The sequence below is a fragment of the Somniosus microcephalus genome, unplaced genomic scaffold (genome assembly GCF_052327205.1).
Source record: "Somniosus microcephalus isolate GS21.2 unplaced genomic scaffold, FLI_Smic_1.0 unresolved_chr4, whole genome shotgun sequence".
Taxonomy (NCBI): Eukaryota; Metazoa; Chordata; class Chondrichthyes; order Squaliformes; family Somniosidae; genus Somniosus; species Somniosus microcephalus.
The window spans coordinates 38,738,618-38,764,856 of NW_028225182.1; the positions used below are offsets into that span (position 1 = coordinate 38,738,618).

Genomic DNA, 26,239 nt, shown 5'->3' on the forward strand with positions numbered 1-26,239 from the left:
CTCCCACAAACAGCAATGTGATAATGACCGGATAATCTGTTTTTTAGTGATGTTGGTTGAGGGATAAATATTGGTCCCAGGACACCGGGCATAACTCCCCTTGGCTCCTCTTCGAAATAGTTGCCGTGGGATCTTTTCACGTCCACCTGAGAGAGCAGACGGGGCCTGGGTTTAACGTCTCATCCGAAAGACGGCACCTCCGACAGGGCAGCACTGCACATGAGCGTCAGCCTAGATTTTTGTGTCCAGTCTCTGGAGTGGGACTTTTGAAGCCTATCGCATTGCTGTAACTTCCTTGGAATTCAGCAGAGAGGCTCCGCCGGTATCTGAGCTGCTAAACTGTGTAAGGAAGCAAGTGCTGCTGGAAAGTGCTTGTGCAGAGTGAGGCTGTGATGCACACCATGGTGGAATGAGCTGCCGACGATCATTGCCTCGGCACATGCCGTGATTAGCAGCCGGCCGCTCCAAGCACCGTAGAGCTGTCGGCGCCCATGGAGCCATTCCGCAGGGAGAGGAGGGGGAGATAAGTGGGATGCGGAGGGCGGTGGTTGGGTGGGGGGGGGAACAATGCTGTTGCAAGTTCATCACTGAAAGAATTTGTAGATCTTTGTGATCTTCCAGACTCCCAGAAGACAGCTGCGTCGGAGACTTGTTAACATCCCACTTTGTGAAAACAGTCAGGCAATGTTGCTGCGCAAACTATACAGGGTTAACAGTAAACTAGCAAGCCAAAGGTTAATTTTCCCCGTGATTTACATCCTCCATTTTTTAGGCATACTAGTGTAATGTTGCTCACGATAAGACAGAAAGAAAGAGTATGCATCTGTATCGCACTTTCATGACATCCCAAAACGTTCCGCAGCTAATTCATTACTTTTGAAGTGTTGTGATTTGGGGAAATGCGGCAGCCATTATCACAATGCAAACAGCAGATTATCTGTTTTTTGATGTTGAATAAGGGATAAGTATTGGCTAGGACACCGGGGAGAACTCCCCCTGCTCTTCTTCGAAATAGTGGGATCTTTTACGTCCACCTGGGAGGGCAGACGGGGCCCTCGGTTTAACGTCTCATCCGAAAGACGGCACCTTCAACAGCGCGGCACTCCCTCAGTACTGCACTGGAGCGTCAGCCCAGATTTGTGTGCTCAAGTCTCTGGAGTGGGGCTTGAAGCCAGAACCTTTTGACTCAAAGGCAAGAGAGAGCAACCCACCGAGCCACGGCTGAACTTGAGATTATATGTTCAAGTGGGTGGATCATGAACCAGGATAAGAAACACCGCTTAAAATATATAAATTGGAAAATTAAAATTTTGGTTCAATTTTTATTTTACCTGAGGGGAGGGGATAAAAAATATATTTTTTTAATTGGCTTTTTAGGTTTCAACGGAAAAATCTCCAAGGACATCACCGCGTGTCTGTGCTGCACAGAAATCACCGCAAACTGGACACTGGAAGAAGTTAATTGTCTCTTGCGAAAGGTTCCATCAGGGAGGTAAGGACTCTGCTGGTGTTATGAAGGGGGCAACTGGGGGCATTGAGAGTGCAGCCAACAAAAAGTGACAGCCACTTTGGGGCAAATGCACTCGAATGTGCATTTTTCCTTAATGTTCAACCACAACCCTGGGGAGGCGGCGCTGACGGGCAGTGCGTTGGGTTACAGGTTACAGAACCAAGGCGGGTTGATGGCATTAAGATGCAGATCAGCCGTGATAAGAAATAGGAGCAGGAGTAGGCCATACGGCCCCTCGGGCCTGCTCCGCCATTCAATAGGATCATGGCTGATCTGAATTAGACTCACGTCCACTTCCCTGCCCTCTCCCCGTAACCCCTAATTCCCTTATCTGCTAGGAAAATGTCTATCTCCATTTTAAATTTATTTAATGTTGCAGCTTCCACAGCTCTCTCAGGTAGCAAATTCCATAGATTTACTACCCTCTGAGTGAAGAAGTTTCTCCTCATCTCAGTTTTGAAAGGGCAGCCCCTTATTCTAAGATTATGCCCCCTAGTTCTAATCTCACCCATCAGTGGAAACATCCTCACCAAATCCACCCGATCAAGCCCCCTCACAATCTTATATGTTTCGATAAGATCGCCTCTCATTCTTCTGAACTCCAATGAGTAGAGTCCCAACCTACTCAACCTTTCCTCATACGTCAACCCCCTCATCTCTGGAATCAACCGAGTGAACCTTCTCTGAACCGCCTCGAGAGCAAGTATATCTTTTCTTAAATATGGAAACCAAAACTGCACGCAGTATTCCAGGTGTGGCCTCACCAATACCCTGTATAACTGCAGCAAGACTTCCCTGTTTTTATACTCCATCCCCCTTGCAATAAAAGCCAAGATTCCATTGGCCTTCCTGATCACCTGCTGTACCTGCATACTAACCTTCTGTGTTTCATGAACCAGGACCCCCAGATCCCTTTGTACTGTAGCACTTTGCAGTTTCTTTCCATTTAGATAGTAACTTGCTCTTTGATTTTTTCTGCCAAAGTGCATAACCTCACACTTTCCAACATTATATTCCATCTGCCAAATCTCTGCCCACTCTCATTGAATGGCGGAACAGGCTCGAGGGGCTTAATGGTCTCCCCCTGCTCCTAATGTGGGTGCAGACAAGATTTACAAGAAATGGTTCCAGGGATGAGGGACTTCATAGAAACATAGAAGATAGGAGCAAGAGTAGGCCAATCGGCCCCTCGAGCCTGCTCCGCCATTTTATGAGATCATGGCTGATCATCCAAATTCAGTACCCTGTCCCTGCTTTCTCCCCATATCCCTTGATCCCTTTAGCCTTAAGAAATATATCTAACTCCTTCTTGAATATATTTAATGAATTGGCCTCAATTGCCTTCTGTGGTAGAGAATTCCACAGGTTCACCACTCTCTGGGTGAAGAAATTCCTCCTCATCTCTGTCCTAAATGGCTTACCCCTTATCCTTAGACTGTGACCCCTGGTTCTGGACTCCCCGACCATCGGGAACATCCTTCCTGCATCTAGTCTGTCTAGTCCTGTTAGAATTTTATAAGTTTCAGTGAGATCCCCTCTCATTCTTCTAAACTCTGGCGAATATAAGCCTAATCGACCCAATCTCTCCTCATACGTCATTCCTGCCATCCCAGGTATCAGCCTGGAGAATCTTCGCTGCACTCCCTCCATGGCAAGAACGTCCTTCCTCAGATAAGGCGACCAAAACTTCAGTTACGTGGATAGACTGGAGAAGCTGGGGGTTTTCTCCTTGGAGCAGAGAAGAGTGAGAGGAGATTTGATAGAGGTGTTCAAAATCATGAGGGGTCTGGACAGAGTAGAAAGAGAGAAACTGTTCCCATTGGCAGAAGGGTCGAGAACCAGAGGACACAGATTTAAGGTGATTGGCAGAAGAACCAAAGGCGACATGAGGAACAAAAATGTTTACGCAGTGAGTGGTTAGGATCTGGAATGCACTGCCTGAAAGGGTGGTGGAGGCAGATTCAATTGTGGCTTTCAAAAGGGAGTTGGATAAATACCTGAAGGAAAGAAATCTGCAGGGCTGCGGGGAAAGGGCGGGGGAGTGGGACTAGCTGAAGTGCTCTTGCAGAGAGCCGGCACGGGCTCGACGGGCCGAATGGCCTCCTTCTGTGCTGTAACCATTCGGTGATTCAGGCTGGCCTTCACCTGTCGAACTTGTATTTACATCTAGCCTATACTAGCAGAATGAAAGCCCCCTCGTGTTTGCTTTCTGTAAGGGTCTTGTGCGCAATGAATTTGAAGCAGTCTCAGTCTAATTTCTAATGGAAGTGAGTCCACAGCACAGAACCACGAATTCACTCACACCAAAGCAAAATACTGCGGATGCTGGAAATCTGAAATAAAAACAGAAAACGCTGCGAATACTCAGCAGGTCAGGCAGCATCCGCGGAGAGAGAGAGAGAGAGAGAAACCGAGTTAACGTTTCAGGTCGATGACCTTTCGTCAGAACTGGAAGAAGTAATAGATTTAACAGTTGCAAGTGCAGAGGCAGGGAAAGAAAGGGGAGAGGAAAGAACAAAAGGGAAGGTCTGCGATAGGATGGAAGGCAAGAGAGATTAAAAGACAAAAAGGGATGATGGTGCGAGGCAAAAGGGGGTGGCAATGGGACAAGTAAAGAAACAAAAGATGGGTCTATTACCAGCACCTGCTGTCCAAAAAAAAATGGGAGCAGTGCTTATGATCTGAAGTTATTGAAATCGGTGTCGAGTCCGGAAGGTTGTAAAGTGCCGAATCAAAAGAGCCCTCAAAGCTCATCCATTTATTACTGTCCCATTTGGTACTGCGCTGTATTCTGAATGTTTCTCGTGTTTTTGCCTCCATTGCCCATCCTGAGTGAGGAAGTTCTTCCTGATACCTCGTTTAGATTTACTTTTCACTAATTGAAATTCCTGTTCTCTTGTCCTATTTTTCTGGTTTACTTGAAGTGATGGCCTGTGATGCGCTATCAATTACTCATAAAAGACTGAGAGTTAGAAGAGTAACTAAAGGCTTTTATTAACAACAGAATGGAGGTCTGCCTCGAGTGGTCGACCGGTCCAGGATACAAAGGGCTGGGGAGCAGTCACCTTTATACTAGGACCTGTGGGAGGAGTCAGCCGAGGCATGTCCAGGCATGTACACAGTGGAATACAAACAGGACAAACAGGAATACAAACAGTGGTTTACCACATTCACCCCTTGTTTAAAATTGAGTCCGGCGGGGTGAAGTGTATTAAAAGTTAGTGTATTGGAGTCTCTCCGGAGGTCTTGTCTGCCGCTGTGATCGGCGTGGCGACGGCAGGGGTAGTGAAGCTTCCGGCGTCGAGTCCAGCGTAGGCTGTGGCACAGGCGTGTCGTCCTCGTAGATGTCGAGCGGGTCGCGGGGCCCAGGCCTGCCGTCTGCTGGGGCTGGATATCGGATCGTGGGGGGGGTTGGTAGTGGGTAGTGGGTTACTGCGGCCCCCGAGGGTGCAAGGTCTCTTATGGAGACTGTCCTCCCGCCCGTCCGGGTATGCGATGTAAGCATACTGGAGGTTGGCGTGGAGGAGGTCGACCCTCTCGACCAGGGGGTCCGTTTTATGGGTCCTCACGTGTCTTCTCAGTAGGACCGGCCCTGGGGACGTCAGCCATGGCGGTAGCGATGTCCCCGATGTGGACTTCCTTGGGAAGACAAACATTTTCTCATGAGGGGTGGCGTGAGTGGCAGTGCAGAGCAGTGACCGAATAGAGTGGAGCGCATCGGGGAGCACATCCTGCCAGCGGGAGGTTGGAAGGCCCCTAGACTTTAAGGCTAGCAGGACGGCCTTCCAAACTGTCGCATTTTCTCTTTCCACCTGTCCGTTCCCCCGGGGGTTGTAACTGGTGGTCCTGCTTGTGGCAATACCCCTAGTTAGCAGGTACTGACGGAGTTCGTCGCTCATAAACGATGAGCCCCGGTCGCTATGGATATAGCTGGGGAAGCCGAACAGGGTGAAGAGGTTGTTCAGACATTTAATGACCGTGGCACTGGTCATGTCCGGGCAGGGGAAGGCGAACGGGAAACGGGAGTACTCATCAATAATATTGAGGAAGTACACATTGCGGTCGGAGGAGGGGAGAGGCCCTTTAAAATCAACGCTCAGGTGCTCGAAGGGGCGAGTGGCTTTTATCAGGTGGGCCCTGTCTGGTCTATAAAAGTGCGGTTTGCACTCAGCGCAGACTTGGCAGCTCCTGGTCATGGTCCTGACCTCCTCAATAGAGTAAGGCAGGTTGCGGGCCTTGATGAGGTGGAAGAACCTGGTGACCCCCGGGTGGCAGAGGTCATTGTGGAGGGCCCGTAGTCTATCGATCTGCGCGCTGGCGCAGGTGCCACGCGATAGCGCATCCGGGGGTTCATTTAGCTTCCCGGGCCGGTACAAGATCTCGTAGTTGTAGGTGGAAAGTTCGATTCTCCACCTCAAGATCTTGTCATTTTTGATTTTGCCCCTCTGCTTGTTGTTAAACATAAAAGCAACTGAACGCTGGTCAGTGAGCAGGGTAAATCGTTTTCCGGCCAGGTAGTGCCTCCAATGACGCACAGCCTCCACAATCGCCTGGGCCTCCTTCTCAACAGCGGAGTGTCTGGTCTCCGGGCCTTGGAGGGTTCGTGAAAAGAAGGCCACGGGTCTCCCCGCCTGATTGAGGGTAGCGGCCAGGGCAAAGTCGGACGCGTCGCTTTCCACCTGGAAGGGGATGGATTCGTCCACTGCGTGCATGGTGGCTTTGGCAATGTCCTCCTTGATACGGTGGAAGGCTAAGCGGGCCTCTGCCGTCAAGGGAAAAGAGGTGGACTTGATCAGCGGACGGGCCTTGTCCGCATAGTAGGGGACCCACTGGGCGTAATAGGAGAAAAACCCTCGGCACCTCTTCAGGGCCTTGAGGCAGTGGGGCAGTGGAAGTTCCATAAGGGGACGCATCCGGTTGGGGTCGGGGCCGATGACTCCGTGTTCCACAACACAGCCAAGGATGGCGAGGCGGTTTGTGCGGAATATGCACTTCTCCTTGTTATATGTCAGGTTTAGGAGTTGGGCGGTGCGGAGGAATTTTTCGAGGTTTGCGTCATGGTCCTGCAAGTCACGGCCGCAGATGGTCACATTGTCCAGATATGGGAAAGTGGCCTGCAACGCATTTTGATCTACCATCCGGTCCATCTCCCTTTGGAAGACGGAGACCCCGTTGGTGACGCCAAAGGGAACCTTAAGGAAGTGATAGAGGCGGCCGTTTGCCTCAAAGGCAGTGTACTGGCGGTCCTCAGGGCGGATGGGGAGCTGGTGGTACGCTGATTTCAGGTCAATGGTCGAGAAGACGCGGTACTGCGCGATCTGGTTGACCATATCAGCTATACGGGGGAGTGGGTAGGCGTCCAGCAGGGTGTAGCGATTTATTGTCTGGCTGTAGTCGATGACCAGGCGCTGCTTCTCGCCGGTCTTAACGACCACAACCTGGGCTCGCCAGGGGCTGGTGCTGCCCTCAATAATCCCTTCTTTCAGGAGCCGCTCCACTTCGGTTTTAATGAAAACCCTGTCCCCGGCACTGTATCGCCTGCTCTTTGTGGCGATGGGCTTATAGTCGGGGGTGAGGTTAGCAAACAGTGGTGGGGGGGTGACTCTGAGTGTGGAGAGGTTGCACCTGGTGCGCGGCGGGCAATTTGGAAGCTGCTGGCTGCGGACTGTGAGTGGGGGTAGGGGTCCACCGTACGCCATCGTAACACTTTTAAGGTGGCACTGAAAATCTAACCCCAGCAGGACGGCAGCGCAGAGGTCAGGCAGGACCAGAAGTTTAAAATGATCGTACACGGTCCCGTCTACTACGAGTGTCACCACGCAGTAGCCGCCGATGTCCGCCGACTGGGACTCGGAGGCCATAGAAATCCGCTGTTGCGCAGGCAGGACTGGGAGAGAGCAACGCCGCACCGTGTCGGGGTGGATGAAGCTCTCCGTGCTCCCAGAGTCAAAAAGGCAGATTGTATCGTGACCATTTACCTTAATGTCCATTGTGGAACTGGCCAGTTGGTGCGGTCTCGCTTGGTCCAGTGTAACGGATGCCAGCGTAGGGGTCGGTGTGTCGCTGCGGGTATCAGATGAGGCGGTGTCGGGGGCCTGCTGCGTTCCGGCTGTCGTCCAAGATGGCGGCGTCCATGATCCCCATGTGGCTGGAGGCGTCCAAAATGGCTGCTGTACCAGTGATTCGCACATGGCCGGGGAGGTCCAAGATGGCGGCCCGCATGGCCCACACGCGGCGCTGCTGGGGTTCGGGGTGGCTTTGGCCCTGCAGACGCTAGCGTAGTGTCCCTTCCTCCCGCAGCCCGAGCAGATCGCGTTTTTCGCCGGGCAACGCGCTCTGGGGTGTTTTGCCTGGCCACAGAAGTAGCATTTCTGGCCTTGGGGCACTGCTGTCTGGCCTTGGGACACTGCTGCGGTAGTTGGGCCGTTGTTGGGGTGTGGCTGGGGTGGCACGGCGCTATGAGGCGGTCCTACCGTGTCCCAGGCTGTCATTCCCCGCGGCGTCCACGGTGCAGAGGAGTAGGCATCCATGCCCTGGTAGGCTGCATCCAACGATAGTGCGAGTTCAGAGGCCTTGTTGAGGTCGAGGTTACTCTGCTCCAACAGTCGCTGTCGGGTGTAATTGGATCTGTGGCCCGCTACAAAAGCGTCCCGGATAAGTTCCTCTGTGTACACGGCGGCCTTTACATCCTTACAACCACAGGCCCGGCCAAGCACAGACAGTGCCTGAAGGTATTCCACGGTCGATTCCCCAGGTTGTTGTTTACGACTCCCCAGAAGGTGCCTGGCGTACACTTCGTTCACTGGGCGCGTGTACTGGTCCTTGAGGAGCTTGATAGCGTCCGCGTACGAGGTCGCGTCTTGGATGACCGAGTACACTCGGTGGTTCACTTTGGAGGTCAGGACATCCAGTTTGTCCTCGTCCGATTTGATTGCTTCGGAGGCGGTCAGGAATTTTTCGAAACACTTAAGCCAGTGAGTAAACTTGGTGGATGAGTCCGCCTCCCGATGATCTAAGTCCAGGCATGCTGGTGTGAGGATCTTCTCCATTATAAAAATGTTGTTAATAAAATTGATGCGCTATCAATTACTCATAAAAGACTGAGAGTTAGAAGAGTAACTAAAGGCTTTTATTAACAACAGAATGGAGGTCTGCCTCGAGTGGTCGACTGGTCCAGGATACAAAGGGCTGGGGAGCAGTCACCTTTATTCTAGGACCTGTGGGAGGAGTCAGCCGAGGCATGTCCAGGCATGTACACAGTGGAATACAAACAGGAATACAAACAGTGGTTTACCACAGCCTGGGGCTCTGGGTTTGCCGTATACATCAGACAGGAAACTTTCGATTAACCGGCCACTAAATAACCTGAACGCTCTATCCACCGGCAAAATTCAGGAGTCAGTTCAGATAACTTTTTTTTACTTTTAGTTACTTTTTTTTACTCATTTGTGGCTGTGCAAGCGTGTAGCTGAAGCTGTTGCTAAGCTACAGAGATGCTTGCAACTTGTGCCCATTGTTCTGAAGCTGTTGCTAAGCAACAGGGTTTGTTGCTTTAGACGGAGCTCAGAAGCTCCGTATCTTTTAACTATAGCGTTCGGTTATCCGGCATTGTTGATGGACCGGCACCAGGTCGGTCCCGTCCGTGCCGGATACCAGAAAGTTTCCTGTATTTTACCTATGCCTTGATTAAGGATCTCTCTTCCCTCAGTCTAACCCTTACCACCAACTCATGAATCCAGTCGATTAGATTTTTTTTTTAAAAAGCTACGACAGAGGTGTTTAAGATGATGAAATGGGTTGATAGAGAGAAACTATTTCTTCCATTGGAGGGAGTCCAGAACAAGGGGGCGTAACCTTAAAGTTAGTGCTGGGCCATTCAGGGGTGATGTCAGGAAGCATTTCTTCACACAAAGGGCGGTGGAAATCTGGAAAACTCTCTGCCCCCTCTCCCTAAAAGGCTGTGGTTGCTGGGACAATTACATAGAAGATAGGAGCAGGAGTAGGCCATTCGGCCCCTCGAGCCTGCTCCGCCATTCAATGAGATCATGGCTGATCATCCAAACTCAGTACCCTGTCCCTGTCTTCTCCCCATATCCCTTGATCCCTTTAGCTTTAAGAAATATATCCAACTCCTTCTTGAATATATTTAATGAATTGGCCTCTACTGCCTTCTGTGGTAGAGAATTCCACAGGTTCACCACTCTCTGGGTGAAGAAATTCCTCCTCATCTCTGTCCTAAATGGCTTACCCCTTATCCTTAGACTGTGACCCCTGGTTCTGGACTCCCCGACCATCGGGAACATCCTTCCTGCATCTAGTCTGTCTAGTCCTGTCAGAATTTTATAAGTTTCAATGAGATCCCCTCTCATTCTTCTAAACTCCAGCGAGTATAAGCCCAATCGACCCAATCTCTCCTCATAACGTCATTCCTGCCATCCCAGGTATCAGCCTGGTGAATCTTCGCTGAACTCCTAATTGGAACGTTCAAGACCGAGATCGATAGTCCCCCCCACCTCCCTACGAAGCTGTTGAGGCTGGGGGGGTCAATTAAACATTTCAAAACTGAGATTGATCGTTTTTTTATTCGGCAAGGGTAATTGAGGGTTACGGAACCAAGGTCGGGTAAATGTTAAGATACAGATCAGCCGTGATCTGATTGAATGGCGGAACCGGTTCGAGGGACTGAATGGCCTCCTCCTGTTCCTATGTTCCCTCTTTTTTTTGGGTGCGCCATCCCTTTAAGTGGCTGTGCGACTCATTCAAATCTTCGTGCATGCGCAGTTTCTCTCATATTGAGCGGCCTGCGCGGAAATGTTGGTTCCCTCCTCACCTTACTTAAGCTGAACTGTTCTGTCTCTCCTCTGGGACATGTCGACTGTCTCTGATACCTGTTTTTTTTTCTGGGAAGAATATATGGATGGAAATTCCCAGCCAAAAGAAAATGAAGATCTCTCCGAGGTACAGCTCATTGAAGCCCCAGGTGCGGAATTGGAAAGGGTGAAGGTAATGTGTTCAAACCGGGCTTCATCCATATGGTTGCTAACGGTTCTTTTCATTCACATTAAGTAACGGGCAATGCATAGGACTGAAAATTGACTTTTACACTTAAATACGAGTATATTGAAGAAGTGTTTTGAGGGCTTTGGGCATAAGGCTGCTAAATGCAAATATAAGAATACTCAGCCTATTTAAAAGCCAATAAATTCAACTTTGTATGCACCAGCTTGTCCTGGCTGCCATTATGGTAACATTTCAAAAAATGTAAGGTTTAAAAAGAAAATGCTTCTACATTTAGTTTATGCTGAACGACTCGCTGCTTACATTTGGGTGGAGGGCTTTGCGAGCCCAACTGGCCTCGGAAATGTCCTGATTCTCTGACCCTCATTGGAAACACTGTAGGAATGAAGGCACCATTGGAACACTCGTGCATTTAAAGAGAGAAGTTGTGTTAACTTTTTAAGAGGGAGAAAGAACTTGCATTTATATAGCGCCTTTCACCACCTCCGGTGGTCCCAAAGCGTTTACAGCCAATGAAGTACTTTTTGAAGTGTCGTCACTGTTGCAATGTTGGAAACGCGGCAGACAATTTGCGCACAGCAAGCTCCCACAAACAGCAATGTGATAATGACCGGATCATCTTTTCGTGATATTGATTGAGGGATAAATATTGGTCCCAGGACACCGGGGAGAACGCCCCTTGGCTCCTCTTTGAAATAGTGGCCGCGGGATCTTTTACATCCACCTGAGAGGTCAGACTGGGCCCTCGGTTTAACGTTCCTTCCGAAAGACGGCACCTCCGACAGGGCAGCACTGCACATGAGCGTCAGCCTAGATTTTTGTGTCAAGTCTCTGGAGTGGGACTTTTGAAGCCCACCGCATTGCTGTAACTTCCTTGGAATTCAGCAGAGAGGCTCCGCAGGTATCTGAGCTGCTAAACTGTGTAAGGAAGCAAGTGCTGCTGGCAAGTGCTTGTGCGGAGTGAGGCTGTGATGCACACCGTGGTGGAATGAGCTGCCGACGATCATTGCCTCGGCACATGCCGTGATTAGTGGCCGGCCGCTCCAAGCTCCACAGAGCTGTCGGCGCCCATGGAGCCATTCCCCAGTGAGAGGAGGGGGAGATAAGTGGGATGCGGAGGGCGGGACAATGCTGTTGCAAGTTCATCACTGAAAGAATTTGTAGATCTTTGTGATCTTCCAGACTCCCAGAAGACAGCTGCGTCGGAGACTTGTTAACATCCCACTTTGTGAAAACAGTCAGGCAATGTTGCTGCGCAAACTATACAGGGTTAACTGTAAACTAGCAAGCCAAAGGTTAATTTTCCCCGTGATTTGCATCCTCCATTTTTTAGGCATACTAGTGTAATGTTGCTCACGATAAGACAGAAAGAAAGAGTATGCATCTGTATCTTCTTAGGCAGTTCCTCGGAACCGAGGATGACTTGCTTCCACACTAAAAATGAGTTCTCAGGTGACTGATGAGTCCTCCACTTTGTGCGGTCTTGGACCAGGGATTCCCAGGTGTCGGTGGGGATGTTGCACTTTTTCAGGGAGGCTTTGAGGGTGTCTTAGAAGCGTTTCCTCTGCCCACCTGGGGCTCTCTTGCCGTGTCGGAGCTCCGAGTAGAGCGCTTGCTTTGGGAGTCTCGTATCGGGCATGCGGACGATGTGGCCCGTCCGTCGGAGCTGATCGAGCGTGGTCAGAGATTGATAGATTGTTGAATATTAAGGGAATCAAGGGATATGGGGGTAGTGCAGGAAAGTAGAGATGAGGTAGAAGATCAGCCACGATCTTATTGAATGGCGGAGCAGGCTCGAGGGGCCAAATGGCCGACTCCTGCTCCTATTTCTTATGTTCTTATGGGATGGTTCCGGCGTTGTAGAAGACCTGGGATAGGGAGGCCTGGAGTTTGGCAGTAGGGCTGATCGTGGAGTGGGAACTTGGTCTCTGTCAGTAGTGAGGACATGAGCCTGACAGCAGAGTGGTGGGTCCCAGCTCGGGCAATCCTGGCTTGTGCGCTTGTAAGAAACCTCTGGTCTCTCTCCTGTCAGGATGCAGATGTTCCACTGATTTGAAAACCTGGACAGAAAGTCACGCTACTCTGTATATTAATCAAAGTTACCTTCAATGATTTAAACATTGTACACAGCATTAAAACAGCTTACACGAGCATCAAGCAAATCAATAAATGCATACAACCTTTTAAACCAAGGATTTCGGCATCAAGGCAGAAGAGTGATCAGCTGTCTCGTAACTCTTCTTGTTCCTGCACGTCCTTCCTCCAGGCAAAGCTTGTCTCAGCACTGTTTTTTCTGAGTCAGTTTTGAGAACCAAAGGTCTGTTTGAAGCTTCTCGAAGTTTCTGCAACTTGCTGCCTTTGCACTTTAAACTTACAATGTCCAAAGGGGCAAAGCCCTTTCCTTCAGTCACTCGCATTCTCATTCTCTCTCACACTCGCGCTCTCTCTCTCTCTCTCTCACACACTCGCGCTCTCTCTCACACACTCGCGCTCTCTCTCACACACTCGCGCTCTCTCTCACACACTCGCGCTCTCTCTCACACACTCGCGCTCTCTCTCACACACTCGCGCTCTCTCTCACACACTCGCGCTCTCTCACACACTCGCGCTCTCTCTCACACACTCGCGCTCTCTCTCACACACTCGCGCTCTCTCTCACACACTCGCGCTCTCTCTCACACACTCGCGCTCTCTCACACTCGCGCTCTCTCACACTCGCGCTCTCACACACTCGCGCTCTCACACACTCGCGCTCTCTCTCACACTCGCGCTCTCTCTCACACACTCGCGCTCTCTCTCACACACTCGCGCTCTCTCTCAAACACTCGCGCTCTCTCTCACACACTCGCGCTCTCTCACACACTCGCGCTCTCTCACACACTCGCGCTCTCTCTCACACACTCGCGCGCTCTCTCACACACTCGCGCTCTCTCTCACACTCGCGCTCTCTCTCACACTCGCGCTCTCTCTCACACTCGCGCTCTCTCTCACACTCGCGCTCTCTCTCACACTCGCGCTCTCTCTCACACACTCGCGCTCTCTCACACACTCGCGCTCTCTCTCACACACTCGCGCTCTCTCACACTCGCGCTCTCTCTCACACTCGCGCTCTCTCTCACACACTCGCGCTCTCTCACACACTCGCGCTCTCTCACACACTCGCGCTCTCTCACACACTCGCGCTCTCTCTCACACACTCGCGCTCTCTCTCACACACTCGCGCTCTCTCTCACACACTCGCGCTCTCTCTCACACACTCGCGCTCTCTCTCACACACTCGCGCTCTCTCTCACACACTCGCGCTCTCTCTCACACACTCGCGCTCTCTCTCACACACTCGCGCTCTCTCTCACACTCGCGCCCTCTCACACACTCGCGCCCTCTCACACACTCGCGCTCTCACACACACTCGCGCTCTCACACACTCGCGCTCTCTCTCACACACTCGCGCTCTCTCTCACACACTCGCGCTCTCTCTCACACACTCGCGCTCTCTCTCACACACTCGCGCTCTCTCTCACACACTCGCGCTCTCTCTCACACACTCGCGCTCTCTCTCACACTCGCGCTCTCTCTCACACTCGCGCTCTCTCACACTCGCGCTCTCTCACACTCGCGCTCTCTCTCACACTCGCGCTCTCTCACACTCGCGCTCTCTCACACTCGCGCTCTCTCTCACACTCGCGCGCTCTCTCACACTCGCGCGCTCTCTCGCGCGCGCTCTCTTGCGCGCGCTCTCTCTCTCCGCGCGAGAGAGAGAGCGCGCGCCTCTCTCACGCGCGCCTCTCTCGCGCGCGCCTCTCTCGCGCGCGCCTCTCTCGCGCGCGCCTCTCTCGCGCGCGCCTCTCTCGCGCGCGCCTCTCTCTCGCGCGCCTCTCTCTCGCGCGCCTCTCTCTCGCGCGCGCCTCTCTCTCGCGCGCGCCTCTCTCTCGCGCGCGCCTCTCTCTCGCGCGCGCCTCTCTCTCGCGCGCGCCTCTCTCTCGCGCGCGCCTCTCTCTCGCGCGCCTCTCTCGCGCGCGCCTCTCTCTCGCGCGCGCCTCTCTCTCGCGCGCGCCTCTCTCTCGCGCGCGCCTCTCTCTCGCGCGCGCCTCTCTCTCGCGCGCGCCTCTCTCTCGCGCGCGCCTCTCTCTCGCGCGCCTCTCTCGCGCGCGCCTCTCTCTCGCGCGCGCCTCTCTCTCGCGCGCGCCTCTCTCTCGCGCGCGCCTCTCTCTCGCGCGCGCCTCTCTCTCGCGCGCGCCTCTCTCTCGCGCGCGCCTCTCTCTCGCGCGCGCCTCTCTCTCGCGCGCGCCTCTCTCGCGCGCGCCTCTCTCGCGCGCGCCTCTCTCTCGCGCGCGCCTCTCTCTCGCGCGCGCCTCTCTCTCGCGCGCGCCTCTCTCTCGCGCGCGCCTCTCTCTCGCGCGCGCCTCTCTCTCGCGCGCGCCTCTCTCTCGCGCGCGCCTCTCTCTCGCGCGCGCCTCTCTCTCGCGCGCGCCTCTCGCGCGCGCGCGCCTCTCGCGCGCTCGCTCTCTCTCACGCGCTCGCGCTCTCACGCGCTCGCTCTCTCTCACGCGCTCGCGCTCTCACGCGCTCGCGCTCTCTCTCGCGCTAGCGCTCGCTCTCTCGCGCTCTCTCGCTCTCACACCCTCGCGCTCTCGCTCGCGCTCTCTCGCTCTCACACCCTCGCGCGCACGCTCTCGCACACACATACGCACACACGCTCTCTCTCACTCATCGTGGTTAGTTTTTCTTTCCTTCTGTTAAGTGGAGAAAATACAAATTCTTTTCAATTGGCTTTTTAGGAGGCAGAGATGACAACTTCGAGGAGGTTGCAGCCTGGCGGGGAAATGCCGAAATTGCTACAGCAAAGAGCCCGCAATGGCCGCTGGTTGAAGAAAGTTACATCTGGCAAAACACTGCCCAGGAAAGGTGGGAGCTCTGCTGGAGATATAATGGGCCAGTTGGAGACTCGAAGGTGTAAGAGTGCGGCCAGCAGAAAGCGGTGGCCGTTTTTGGGTGGAGGGTGGGGGAATATACTGACGTTGCACACTTGAATGTGCTTATCCATCAAATCTGGAGAGGTGAGCAGTGCAGTGCATTGATTTAGATGCTGGCCTTTCGGCTGGACTGAAATCCAGCCCGTCCTGAGGAGCCACCTCCTGTCTGCTGGCTGTAAGGGTCTCGCGTGAAATGCATTTGGGATAGCCTTGAATCCATTTCCTCGTGAGCACTAGTCCACAGTACAAAGCTGCCTCTAATTCGGTGCCAATTGCTGCTAAATTGGTAATCTCGCTCCGAGATGCTGTAGGAGGGCTGGTGTAATCCTAGAATCTCCCCAAGGATTAAAAACATAGAAGATAGGAGCAGGATTAGGCCATTCGGCCCCTCGAGCCTGCTCTGCCATTCAATGAGATTATGGCTGATCATCCAAATTCAGTACCCGGTCCCTGCTTTCTCCCCATATCCCTTGATCCCTTTAGCCTGAAGAAATATATCCAACTGCTTCTTGAATATATTTAATGAATTGGCCTCTACTGTCTTCTGTGGTAGAGAATTCCACAGGTTCACCACTCTCTGGGTGAAGAAATTCCTCCTCATCTCTGTCCTAAATGGCTTACCCCTTATCCTTAGACTGTGACCCCTGGTTCTGGACTCCCCGGCCATCGGCAACATCCTTCCTGCACCTAGTCTTCGACAACAGCTCACAAACCCGCAGCCTCCAGCACCGAGAAGGACCAAGGGCGGCAGGCGCACGGGAACACCGCCACCTCCACCTCCAAGTTCCCCTCCAAGTCACACACCACCCTGACTTAGAAGTATATCGGCCGTTCCTTCATCGTTGCTGGGTCAAAATCCAGGAACTCCCTCCCTAACAGCACTGTGGGAGTACCATCACCACACGGACTGCAGCGCTTCAGGAAGGCGGCTCACCACCACCTCCTCGAGGGCAATTAGGGATGGGCAATAAATGCTGGCCTTGCCCGCGATGCCCACATCCCAGGAACGAATAAAAAGAAATACAGCGCCGAAGGAGGCCATTCGGCCCATTGTGCTTCTGCCGGCTCTTTGAAAGAACTGTCCAATAGTCCCACTCCCCTGCTCTGCCCCCATAGCCCTGCAAATGTTTCCACTTCAACTATTTATCCAATTCCCTTTTATAAATGGGAAAATATATCTGGTCCAGTAGGGAGCACTCTAGGTTTGGGGCTGAGGCATATCATTTTGCCCGTGTAGAGAGAAAGCTTACCTCTGCATCTAACCCGTGGTAGACCCAACCTTGCGCGAGATGACGATTACATGTGATGTATGAAGTGGAGCACTATATATTTCCCCAGTGGGGAATAGACCTTAACGAGTATAAAATTCACAAAACAAGTTCTGTTCTCGCCTTCCCACCTCCCAAAATAGTGACCGAGATTTGGTGTAAATGACCTACTTACAGAAGTTTACCAGTGTTGCTCTATATTGGGAGGAAGGGCAGAGTGACCCAGAGTAAAGGGCAGAGAGGGGGAAGAATTTCTGACGTGCGTTCAGAAGAACTTTCTTGATCAGTAAGTTTCCGGCCCAACGAGGAAGGGAGGCATTGCTGGATCTGATTCTGGGGAATGAGGTGGGGCAAGTGTCAGTAGGGGAACATTTAGGGAACCGTGATCATCATAGAATCACAGAAAGTTACAGCACGGAAGGAGGCCATTTCGGCCCATCGTATCCGTGCCGGCCAACAAAGAGCTATCCAGCCTAATCCCACTTGCCAGCTCTCGGTCCGTAGCCCTGCAGGTTGGAGCAGCCCAAGTGCACATCCGAGTACTTTTTAAAATATGGTTAGGGTTCCTGCCTCTCCCACCCTTTCAGGCAGTGAGTTCCAGACCCCCACAACCCTCTGGGTGAAGACATTTCCCCTCAAATCCCCTCTAAACCTTCCCCCAATTACTTTAAATCTGTGCCCCCTGGTTTTTGACCCTTCTACTAAGGGAAATAGGTCCCTTCTATCCACTTTATCTATGTCCCATCACAGTATCATCATAAGGTTTAAATTAGCTATGGAAAAGAACAAGGAGGAATCTAGAGTAAAAACAGATCTAGCCATGATCTTATTGAATGGCGGAGCAGGCTCGAAGGACCAAATGGCCTACTGTTGCGCCTATTTCTTATGTTCTGATGACCTCTACCACCTAGAAGGACAAGGGCAGCAGGCGCAAGGGAACACCACCACCTCCAAGTTCCCCTCCAAGTCACACAGCATCCTGACTTGGAAATATATCGGCCGATCCTTCATCATCGCTGTGTCAAAATCCTGGAACTCCCTCCCTAACCACTGTGGAAGTACCTTCACCACACGGGACTGTGGCGGTTGAAAAAGGCGGCTCACCACCACCTTCTCGAGGGCAATTAGGGATGGGCGATAAATGCTGGCCTTGCCAGCGACGTCCACATTCCAGGAACAAATATTTTTTTAAAAATGTACTGAGCAGCTGGCTCCTGCTTGTTCACCAGGTTGTAGCTGCTTGTTTACGCGCACCCGCATCACTCTCTTACACCGAACCCACTTGGCCATCTGACGTACACGATTGTTCGTTGTCCTGTGGGTAACCATTTTAAAACAAATCAACACAGTCTTACAACGTATGGTTAGGATTTGGAATGCGCTGCCTGATAGGGTGGTGGAAACAGATTCAATAGTAGCCTTCAAAAGGGAATTGGATAAATACTCGAAGGAGAAAAAAATAGCAGGGATATGGGGAAAGAGCGGGGGAGTGGGACTAACTGGATTGCTCTTCGATGGAGCCAGTGCAGATTCGAGGGGCCGAATGGCCTCCTTCTATGATTCTCCGGTCCTAGTGTTTTTTTTTTGGTTTACTTGAAGTAATAGTCTTGCTTTATCTCATCTATACTATTTAAGATTTTACGTATATTTGATTGGGGATTACCCGCCTCTCGAGTTGCTTTGCATTACCTCTCTTTGTTTAATATCTTGAAGGGATGGTAGATAGCAAGTCCGAGGGCGAGCGAGATGCAGACATAAAATGCGCCGAAAATGGAGAAAACCCGGCGATACAGCGCGCTGAAGCGCCAGCTGCGGAATTGGAAAGGGTGAAGGTAATCCTTCCGCCGCCGTATTCCTCCTGGTGTTCGCTAATGCTCCTTTGCGTTTGAGTTATAAGTGCTGGGGATAGGACCAAAAATGGACTCTTATCCTCAAGTGCATGTGTGTAGTGAGGCCTCAGAGCAGAGAAAGTTAATAGGAGTTTGATGGCGATGTTCAGAATCATGAACGGTTTTGATAAGAGTAAATAAGGAGAAACTATTTCCAGTGGCAGAAGCCTCGGTAACCGACGGACACAGATTTAAGGTGATTGGCAAAAGAACCCGAGGCGACGTGAGGAAATAAGTATTTACGCAGCGCGTTATTATGATCTGGAATGCACTACCTGAAAGGGCGGTGGAAACATTCAATACAGGTGCACGATCCTTTATCCGAAACCCTTGGGACCAGCTGTGTTTCGGAATTCGGAAATTTTCGGATTTCAGAACCGATGAAATGGACAAGGGGCAGGGCGGGGTGGGGGGGGTGGGCGTCGGACATCACGGGGGGGGGAAAGTCGGACATCGCGGGGGGGAAAGTCAGACATCGCGAGGGGGAAAGTCGGACATCGCGGGGGGGAAAGTCGGACATCGCGGGGGGGAAAGTCGGACATCGCGGGGGGGAAGTCGGACATCGCGGGGGGGAAAGTCGGACATCGCGGGGGGGAAAGTCGGACATCGCGGGGGGGAAGTCGGACATCGCGGGGGGGAAAGTCAGACATCACGGGGGGAAAGTCGGACATCGCGGGGGGGAAAGTCGGACATCGCGGGGGGGTAGTCGGACATCGCGGGGGGGAAAGTCAGACATTGCGGGGGGAAAGTCGGACATCGCGGGGGGGAAAGTCGGACATCGCGGGGGGGAAAGTCGGACATCGCGGGGGGTAGTCAGACATCGCGGGGGGGAAAGTCGGACATCGCGGGGGGAAAGTCGGACATCGCGGGGGGGAAAGTCGGACATCGCGGGGGGGGAAAGTCGGACATCGTGGGGGGGAAAGTCGGACATCGCGGGGGGGGGAAAGTCAGACATCGCGGGGGGTAGTCGGACATCGTGGGGGGGAAAGTCAGACATCACGGGGGGAAAGTCGGACATCGCGGGGGGAAAGTCGGACATCGCGGGGGGGGAATGTCGGACATCGCGGGGGGTAGTCGGACATCGCGGGGGGGAAAGTCGGACACCGCGAGGGGTAGTCAGACATCGCGGGGGGGGAAAGTCGGACATCGCGAGGGGGAAAGTTGGACATCGCGGGGGGGTAGTCGGACATCGCGGGGGGGTAGTCGGACATCGCGGGGGGAAAGTCGGACATCGCGGGGGGAAAGTCGGACATCGCGAGGGGGAAAGTCGGACATCGCGAGGGGGAAAGTCGGACATCGCGGGGGGGAAAGTCGGACATCGCGGGGGGAAAGTCAGACATCGCGGGGGGGAAAGTCGGACATCGCGGGGGGAAAGTCGGACATCGCGGGGGGGAAAGTCGGACATCGCGGGGGGGAAAGTCGGACATCGCGGGGGGTAGTCAGACATCACGGGGGGAAAGTCGGACATCGCGGGGGGAAAGTCGGACATCGCGGGGGGAAAGTCGGACATCGCGGGGGGAAAGTCGGACATCGCGGGGGGGGGAATGTCGGACATCGCGGGGGGTAGTCAGACATCGCGGGGGGGAAAGTCGGACACCGCGAGGGGTAGTCAGACATCGCGGGGGGGGAAAGTCGGACATCGCGAGGGGGAAAGTTGGACATCGCGGGGGGGAAAGTCGGACATCGCGGGGGGGAAAGTCGGACATCGCGGGGGGGTAGTCGGACATCGCGGGGGGGAAAGTCGGACATCGCGGGGGGGGAAAGTCGGACATCGCAGGGGGGAAAGTCGGACACCGCGAGGGGTAGTCAGACATCGCGGGGGGGAAAGTCGGACATCGCGGGGGGGGAAAGTCGGACATCGCGGGGGGGGAAAGTCGGACATCACGGGGGGGAAAGTCGGACACCGCGGGGGGTAGTCGGACATCGCGGGGGGGAAAGTCGGACATCGCGGGGGGTAGTCGGACATCGCGGGGGGGAAAGTCGGACATCGCGGGGGGTAGTCGGACATCGCGGGGGGGAAAGTCGGACATCGCGGGGGGTAGTCGGACATCGCGGGGGGGAAAGTCGGACATCGCGGGGGGGAAAGTCGGACATCGCGGGGGGTAGTCGGACATCGCGGGGGGGAAAGTCGGACATCGCGGGGGGTAGTCGGACATCGCGGGGGGAAAGTCGGACATCACGGGGGGTAGTCGGACATCGCGGGGGGGAAAGTCGGACATCGCGGGGGGGAAAGTCGGACATCGCGGGGGGGAAAGTCGGACATCGCGGGGGGGGAAAGTCGGACATCGCGGGGGGGAGAGTCGGACATCGCGGGGGGGGAAAGTCGGACATCGCGGGGGGGAAAGTCGGACATCGCGGGGGGGGAAAGTCGGACACCGCGAGGGGTAGTCAGACATCGCGGGGGGGAAAGTCGGACATCGCGGGGGGGGAAAGTCGGACATCGCGGGGGGGAAAGTCGGACATCGCGGGGGGGAAAGTCGGACATCACGGGGGGTAGTCGGACATCGCGGGGGGGAAAGTCGGACATCACGGGGGGTAGTCGGACATCGCGGGGGGGAAAGTCGGACATCACGGGGGAAAGTCGGACATCGCGGGGGGGGAAAGTCGGACATCGCGGGGGGGAAAGTCGGACATCACGGGGGGGAAAGTCGGACATCGCGGGGGGTAGTCAGACATCGCGGGGGGGAAAGTCGGACATCGCGGGGGGTAGTCGGACATCGCGGGGGGGAAAGTCGGACATCGCGGGGGGGGAAAGTCGGACATCACGGGGGGTAGTCGGACATCGCGGGGGGGAAAGTCGGACATCGCGGGGGGTAGTCAGACATCGCGGGGGGGAAAGTCGGACATCACGAGGGGTAGTCAGACATCGCGGGGGGGAAAGTCAGACATCGCGGGGGGGAAAGTCAGACATCACGAGGGGTAGTCAGACATCGCGGGGGGGAAAGTCGGACATCGCGGGGGGGAAAGTCGGACATCGCGGGGGGTAGTCAGACATCGCGGGGGGGAAAGTCAGACATCACGGGGGGGAAAGTCAGATATCGCGGGGGGGAAAGTCGGACATCGCCGGGGGGAAAGTCAGATATCGCGGGGGGTAGTCGGACATCGCGGGGGGGAAAGTCAGACATCACGGGGGGGAAAGTCAGACATCGCGGGGGGGGGGGAAGTCAGATATCGCGAGGGGTAGTCGGACATCACGGGGGGGAAAGTCAGACATCACGGGGGGGAAAGTCAGACATCGCGGGGGGGGGGGGGAAGTCAGATATCGCGAGGGGTAGTCGGACATCACGGGGGGGAAAGTCAGACATCGCGGGGGGGAAAGTCAGACATCGCGGGGGGTAGTCGGACATCGCGGGGGGGAAAGTCGGACACCGCGAGGGTGGGGCGAATCGGACTTCTCGGGGGTGGGGAGGGTAGGGAAGCTTGTTGAGCCTGAGGAAAACACTTCTGCTCCTCCTTGCCCACAAGCAGTGCAATAAAGGCACTTACCTCACGGTTCCAGCCCTTCGCACCTCCTTTTACCTTACGAGATTCCCGGTTTACCCTACAACTACACTGGAAATACCGAGAGACGCTCCACGAAAAAACTTTCGGTTTTCGGAAGTGCGGATAAGGGATAGTCTACCTGCAGTAAACATTCAAAAGGGAATTGGCTAAATACTTGAAGGGAAAAAGTTTACAGGGCTGTGGGGAAAGAGCATGGGAGTGGGTCTAATTGGATAGCTCTACCAAAGAGCCAGTGCAGGCACGATGGGCCGAATGGCCGCCTCCTGTGCTATAGCATTCCGTGATTCCAAGTGCTTCGGAAATGGTGAGGTAGCTGTAGAATTACAAGTGTAAAAATGTTCACTCCGTGGATTCACCTCAGCATGTGCTGGCTGATTCCGATCCCGGAAGCTTAAAATAAAATGGTGCTTCTGCCTTTAGCCAATGCGGCTCGAAACCCACGCTACTCCTTGAATTAAATGGCTTGGCACCTGACCAGACGCACCGCTCTATGTTTTACAGTCGAGACGCTGGCGGTAGCCTATTAAAGTGAATGGGCTACCGTTGGTGTTACATGATTGGAGAGCCTAGGCCGACGTCTTTATTCTGAGGGCTGTTGTATCAAAAAAAACAAGTCTGGGTCGCTTCATGCGAGCGAACCTGGTTTTCAACCCGTGTGACCGAGAAAGAAACCAAGGCCACGATGTATCGTCGACAAAATGCCTTGCTTTTGTCACAACCTGGTTTCAAGGTGCCCCGAGTGCTGCTTTGTAAAAAATACACGGAACAGCCCTGAGAGAAAGAAAGACTTGCAGTTCTCCAGCGCCTTTCACGCCCACCGAGCATCCCAAAGCGCTTTACAGCCAATGAAGTACTTTTTGAAGTCTAGTCACTGCTGTAATGTGGGAAACGCGGCAGCCAATTTGTGCACAGCAAGCCCCCACGAACAGCAATGTGATGATGACCAGATAATCTGTTTTTAGTGATGTTGGTTGAGGGATAAATATTGGCCCCAGGACACCGGGGAGAACGCCCCTGCTCTTCTTCGAAATAGTGGCCATGGGATCTTTTACATCCACCTGAGAGAGCAGACGGGACCTCGATTTAACGTCTCATCCGAAAGACAGCACCTCCGACAGTGCAGCACTCCCTCGGTACTGGCACCGGGAGAGTCGGCCTAGATTTTTGTGCTCAAGTCTCTGGAGCGGGACTCGAACCCACAACCTTCTGACTCGGAGGCGAGAGAGAGTACCACCCACTGAGCCACTGGTTTTCACAGCCCTGTGACGAATGTTCTTAATTCTACTTCATCCATCCTCCCTTGCTTGAGGAAAAGCACTTTGTTCCGAGTGTGGCACCTCTCATCCCACCCCCCTCTCCACCTGGCCACACAGCTACGGTCAACATCTCACCAGGTGGGGGATACTAGGGTGCAAAGCCACGTCTGGCGTATTGCATTCACTGAATTGGCGCTCGAACGTACAAAAAATGATATAAATTCACCTGGATAGCACCAACAAAAACTAATTACCGGTGTATCCTGATTTAATTTACTGTTTCTTCAGGAAGTCCAGATGCCTGTTCGAAGGAAGTCACTGCGTATTGCCGGCCAGAGATCCCTGCTCGAGCAGCAGCCCTCAGCAGTCAGCGTCGAATGCCATTCTCTCGGAGACGATGGCAATAAACCAGGTAAAGGAATCTGATTGCGAGCTGAGTGGTCTGTGGATCTGTGGCTGAGCCATAGGACCTCTTAAAGGGATGCTCCATCATCAAGACCGCCGACTTCCAGCTCCGGGATTGTGAGTTGTGAGGAGGATGCAAAGAGGCTTCAAGGTGATTTAGACAAGTTGAGTGAGTGGGTAAATACATGGCAGATGCAGTATAACGTGGATAAATGTGAAGTTATCCACTTCGGTAGGAAAAACAGAAAGGCAGAGTATTATTTAAATGGTGCTAGATTGGGAAATGTTGATGTACAAAGGGACCTGGGTGTCCTTGTACACCAGTCACTGAAAGCAAACATGCAGGTGCAGCAGGCAGTTAGGAAGGCAAATGGTATGTTGGCCTTCATTGCAAGAGGATTTGAGTACAGGAGCAAGGATGTCTTACTACAGTTATACAGGGCCTTGGTGAGACCACACCTGGAGTACTGTGTGCAGTTTTGGTCTCCATACTTAAGAAAGGATATACTTGCCATAGAGGGAGTGCAGCAAAGGTTCACATAGATACATAGAAGATAGGAGCAGGAGTAGGCCATTCGGCCTCTCGAGCCTGTTCCGCCATTCAACGAGATCATGGCTGATCATCCAAATTCAGTACCCTGTCCCTGCTTTCTCCCCATATCCCTTGATCCCTTTAGCCTTAAGAAATATATCCAACTCCTTCTTGAATATATTTAATGAATTGGCCTCCACTGCCTTCTGTGGTAGAGAATTCCACAGGTTCACCACTCTCTGGGTGAAGAAATTCCTCCTCATCTCTGTCCTAAATGGCTTACCCCTTATCCTTAGACTGTGACCCCTGGTTCTGGACTCCCTGACCATCGGGAACATCCTTCCTGCATCTAGTCTGTCTAGTCCTGTTAGAATTTTACCAGACTGATTCCTGGGATAGCAGGACTGTCGTATGAGGAGAGATTGGGTCGACCAGGCTTGTATTCACTAGAGTTTAGTAGAATGACAGGGGATCGCATTGAAACGTATAAAATTCTGACAGGGCTAGACAGACTGGATGCAGGGAGGATGTTTCCCCTGGCTGGGGGGGCTCTAGAACGAGGGGTCACAGTCTCAGGATACGGGGTAGGACATTTAGGACTGAGATGAGGAGAAATTTCTTCGCTCAGAGGGTGGTGAACCTGTGGAATTCTCTACCACAGAAGGCTGTGGAGGCCAAGTCACTGAATATATGTAAGAGGAGACAGATAGATTTCTAGACGCAAAAGGCATCAAGGGGTATGGGGAGAGAGCGGGAATATGGTATTGAGATAGAGGGTCAGCCATGATCATCTTGAATGGCGGAGCAGGCTCGAAGGGCCAAATGGCCTACTCCTGCTCCTATTTTTCTATGTTTCTATGTAACATCACCAATCTACAACCCTGCCTCCGCATCTGCTGAAACCCTCATCCGTGTCTTTGTACTTCTAGACTCGACTATCCCAACGTTCTCCCAGCCAGCCTCCCACTTTGCAGTTTCTGTAATCTTGAACTCATCCAAAACTCTGCTGCCCTGTATCCTAACTCGTACCAAATCCCATCAGCCCTCCACCCTCTCTGCTCGCTGCCCTACAGTGGCTCCCTGTCCGTCAATGCCTCGATTTTAAAATTCTCCTCCTTGTTTTCAACTCCATCCATGGCCTCGACCCTCACTACATCTGTAACCTCCTCCAGCCCCACAACTCTCAGATCTCTGCACTCTTCCAATTCTGGCTTCTTGCACATCCCTGATTTTAATCGCTCCACCATTGGCGGCCGTACCTTCAGCTGCTTAGGCCCTAAGCTCTGGAATTTCCTCCCTAAACCTCTCTACTCCTCTCTCTTCCTTTAAGTTGCTCCTTCAACCTTACCTCCGTATCGGTAAAACTTACCTAATACAGGAAACTTTCTGGTATCCGGCACTGACGGGACTGAGCTGGTGCCTGTGGTAAACCACTGTTTGTATTCCACTGTGTACATGCCTGGACATGCCTTGGCTGACTCCTCCCACAAGTCCTAGTATAAAGGTGACTGCTCCCCAGCCCTTTGTATTTCTGGACCGGTCGACCACTCGAGGCAGACCTTCATTCTTTTGTTAATAAAAGCCTTTAGTTACTCTCTTAACTCTCAGTCTTTTATGAGTAATTGATAGCGCATCAATTTTATTAACAACATTTTTATAATGGAGAAGATCCTCACACCAGCATGCCTGGACTTAGATCATCGGGAGGCGGACTCATCCACCAAGTTTACTCACTGGCTTAAGTGTTTCGAAAAATTCCTGACCGCCTCCGCAGCAATCAAATCGGACGAGGACAAACTGGATGTCCTGACCTCCAAAGTGAACCACCGAGTGTACTCGGTCATCCAAGACGCGACCTCGTACGCGGACACTATCAAGCTCCTC

The 26,239-nt window shown here is 53.1% G+C and overlaps 1 protein-coding gene across 6 annotated transcripts in view; it reads left to right on the forward strand.

Moving 5' to 3' along the window:
• LOC147090581 (uncharacterized) overlaps positions 1-26,239 on the forward strand; it is a 142,026-nt gene that overhangs the window by 14,617 nt on the left and 101,170 nt on the right. For 5 of the 6 annotated variants that reach the window (XM_085977342.1, XM_085977341.1, XM_085977340.1 and 2 more), the window contains exons 5-9: positions 1,378-1,492; positions 10,419-10,513; positions 15,307-15,433; positions 18,483-18,601; positions 23,707-23,830. In XM_085977342.1, coding sequence (XP_085833468.1) covers positions 1,378-1,492; positions 10,419-10,513; positions 15,307-15,433; positions 18,483-18,601; positions 23,707-23,830 — 580 coding nt within the window. The remainder of the gene's footprint in view (positions 1-1,377; positions 1,493-10,418; positions 10,514-15,306; positions 15,434-18,482; positions 18,602-23,706; positions 23,831-26,239) is intronic. The other variant, XM_085977345.1, reaches the window with a different exon arrangement.